This window comes from Perca fluviatilis, unplaced genomic scaffold (assembly GCF_010015445.1).
Source record: "Perca fluviatilis unplaced genomic scaffold, GENO_Pfluv_1.0 PFLUV_unplaced_scaf_15, whole genome shotgun sequence".
In the NCBI taxonomy this organism is placed as follows: domain Eukaryota; kingdom Metazoa; phylum Chordata; class Actinopteri; order Perciformes; family Percidae; genus Perca; species Perca fluviatilis.
The window spans coordinates 30,001-33,530 of NW_024375558.1; the positions used below are offsets into that span (position 1 = coordinate 30,001).

The window sequence follows — 3,530 nt, forward strand, 5'->3', positions numbered from 1 at the left end:
GGTTAGCCCTCTCAGAACATGACTCGGCAGATTAAGGTTAGCCCTCTCAGAACATGACTCAGCAGGTCAACATTAGTCCTCTCAGAACATGACTCGGCAGTTTAACGTTAGTCCTCTCAGAACATGACTCGGCAGATTAAGGTTAGCCCTCTCAGAACATGACTCGGCAGGTCAACATTAGTCCTCTCAGAACATGACTCAGCAGTTTAACGTTAGTCCTCTCAGAACATGACTCGGCAGTTTTACGTTAGTCCTCTCAGAACATGACTCGGCAGTTTAACGTTAGTCCTCTCAGAACATGACTCGGCAGATTAAGGTTAGTCCTCTCAGAACATGACTCGGCAGATTAAGGTTAGCCCTCTCAGAACATGACTCGGCAGATTAAGGTTAGCCCTCTCAGAACATGACTCGGCAGATTAAGGTTAGCCCTCTCAGAACATGACTCGGCAGATTAAGGTTAGCCCTCTCAGAACATGACTCGGCAGATTAAGGTTAGCCCTCTCAGAACATGACTCGGCAGATTAAGGTTAGCCCTCTCAGAACATGACTCGGCAGATTAAGGTTAGCCCTCTCAGAACATGACTCGGCAGATTAAGGTTAGCCCTCTCAGAACATAGCTGTTCGTATCGTAGGTGGTAGAGGTCCTTTAGAGTCAGCTGTCTGTAATAACGAGCTACAGACACATACGTGGTAGAGGTCCTTTAGAGTCAGCTGTCTGTAATAACGAGCTACAGACACATACGTGGTAGAGGTCCTTTAGAGTCAGCTGTCTGTAATAACGAGCTACAGACACATATGTGGTAGAGGTCCTTTAGAGTCAGCTGTCTGTAATAACGAGCTACAGACACATACGTGGTAGAGGTCCTTTAGAGTCAGCTGTCTGTAATAACGAGCTACAGACACATACGTGGTAGAGGTCCTTTAGAGTCAGCTGTCTGTAATAACCAGCTACAGACACATATGTGGTAGAGGTCCTTTAGAGTCAGCTGTCTGTAATAACCAGCTACAGACACATATGTGGTAGAGGTCCTTTAGAGTCAGCTGTCTGTAATAACCAGCTACAGACACATATGTGGTAGAGGTCCTTTAGAGTCAGCTGTCTGTAATAACCAGCTACAGACACATACGTGGTAGAGGTCCTTTAGAGTCAGCTGTCTGTAATAACCAGCTACAGACACATACGTGGTAGTTGTCATAATTACATATTAATATATTATTAATATATTATAATATTAATATATAATTAATATATTTATATTATAATATAAATATATTAATTATATATTAATATTATAATATATTAATATAATATTATAATATAAATATATTAATTATATATTAATATATATAAATATAATAATATAATATTAATATATTAATTAATAAATTAAATTATATATTCTAACTCACTCTGAGCAGATAATCCTGGGCCTCCTCAGACTGGTCCTCTTCGTTATCTGATGGGTCCTGCAGACAGACAGGCAGACAGACAGACAGGTTAGAAAGACAGGCAGACAGGTTAGAAAGACAGGCAGACAGAGAGACAGGCAGACAGACAGAGAGACAGGCAGACAGACAGACAGGCAGACAGACAGAGAGACAAACAAACAGACAGACAGAGAGACAAACAAACAGACAGACAGACAGGCAGACAGAGAGACAGACAGACATGTTTAAACATCTTAAATTATAAATCCAGAATATTTGGGGACTCAGACCTTCAGCCGGAGGACCGACTCTTCTTCTTCTCCTTCTTCTGCTGCTCTCGAAGGCGACAGCCTCACTTCCTGTTCCCTCTCTGACTCCGCCCCCTCGACGTCGTCACTTCCTGCCGAGCTCGGCGAAGACTCAGAGACGACCATGACATCATCGCCCTCCGAGTGGGCGGGGCCTCCAGGGTTCGGGGGCGGAGCTCTTACTCTTCTTCTTCTTCCCTTCTTCCGCAGGCCGACCAGCGTCCGATAGTGGCGTCTGATTTGCTCTGTGGTCGTCATGGAGACGGCCTCGGGGGGGTCGTCGGGGGGGTGGGGAAGGGGGCGGGGCTTCTGCAGCAGCAGGAAGCCGATTCGTCTGAAGTCCAGCTGTTTGGGAGGCGGGGGGTACCTGGTGGGAGGGGTCAAAGTCATCAATAACCTGTCTCTCTGTCTGTTTAGGATAAAAGGTATTCTCTGAAGGCCAGACCCATGTTAAATATATATTATAACTATTGTAGTAGTATTATATTAAGAGTATACTGTATGTGTCTGTTAAATGTATATTATAAATATTGTAGTAATATTATATTAAGAGTATACTGTATGTGTCTGTTAAATATATATTATAACTATTGTAGTAATATTATATTAAGAGTATACTGTATGTGTCTGTTAAGTGTATATTATAAATATTGTAGTAATATTATATTAAGAGTATACTGTATGTGTCTGTTAAATGTATATTATAAATGTGTATTATATTAAGAGTATACTGTATGTGTCTGTTAAATATATATTATAACTATTGTAGTAATATTATATTAAGAGTATACTGTATGTGTCTGTTAAGTGTATATTATAAATATTGTAGTAATATTATATTAAGAGTATACTGTATGTGTCTGTTAAATGTATATTATAAATATTGTAGTAATATATTAAGAGTATACTGTATGTGTCTGTTAAATGTATATTATAACTATTGCATAATATTATATTAAGAATATACTGTATGTGTCTGTTAAATGTATATTATAAATATTGTAGTATTATATAAAGAGTATACTGTATGTGTCTGTTAAATGTATATTATAACTATTGTAGTAATATTATATTAAGAGTATACTGTATGTGTCTGTTAAATGTATATTATAAATATTGTAGTAATATTATATTAAGAGTATACTGTATGTGTCTGTTAAATGTATATTATAACTATTGTAGTAATATTATATTAAGAGTATACTGTATGTGTCTGTTAAATGTATATTATAAATATTGTAGTAATATTATATTAAGAGTATACTGTATGTGTCTGTTAAATGTATATTATAACTATTGTAGTAGTATTATATTAAGAGTATACTGTATGTGTCTCTTAAATGTATATTATAACTATTGTAGTAGTATTATATTAAGGTATACTGTATGTGTCTGTTAAATGTATATTATAAATATTGTAGTAATATTATATTAAGAGTATACTGTATGTGTCTGTTAAATGTATATTATAACTATTGTATAATTTAAGTAATATTATATTAAGAGTATACTGTATGTGTCTGTTAAATGTATATTATAAATGTTAGTAATATTATGTTAGGGTATACTGTATGTGTCTGTTAAATGTATATTATAAATGTGTAGTAATATTATGATTAGGTATACTGTATGTGTCTGTTAAATGTATATTATAAATGTTAGTAATATATTAAGAGTATACTGTATGTGTCTGTTAAATGTATATTATAACTATTGAATATTATTAAGAGTATACTGTATGTGTCTGTTAAATGTATATTATAATATTAGTAATATTATATTAGGTATACTGTA

General features: G+C 35.4%; 1 protein-coding gene across 1 annotated transcript in view; it reads right to left on the reverse strand.

The window, feature by feature from the left end:
• Window positions 1-2,126, reverse strand: part of LOC120555068 (GON-4-like protein) — a 15,836-nt gene extending 13,710 nt beyond the window's left edge. Inside the window, exons 1-2 of the mRNA XM_039793853.1 lie at window positions 1,719-2,126; window positions 1,411-1,467 (exon numbers count right to left, since the gene is read on the reverse strand). Of these exons, the coding sequence (XP_039649787.1) occupies window positions 1,411-1,467; window positions 1,719-2,126 (465 nt within the window). The remainder of the gene's footprint in view (window positions 1-1,410; window positions 1,468-1,718) is intronic.
• Between the last annotated feature and the right edge of the window lie 1,404 nt (window positions 2,127-3,530).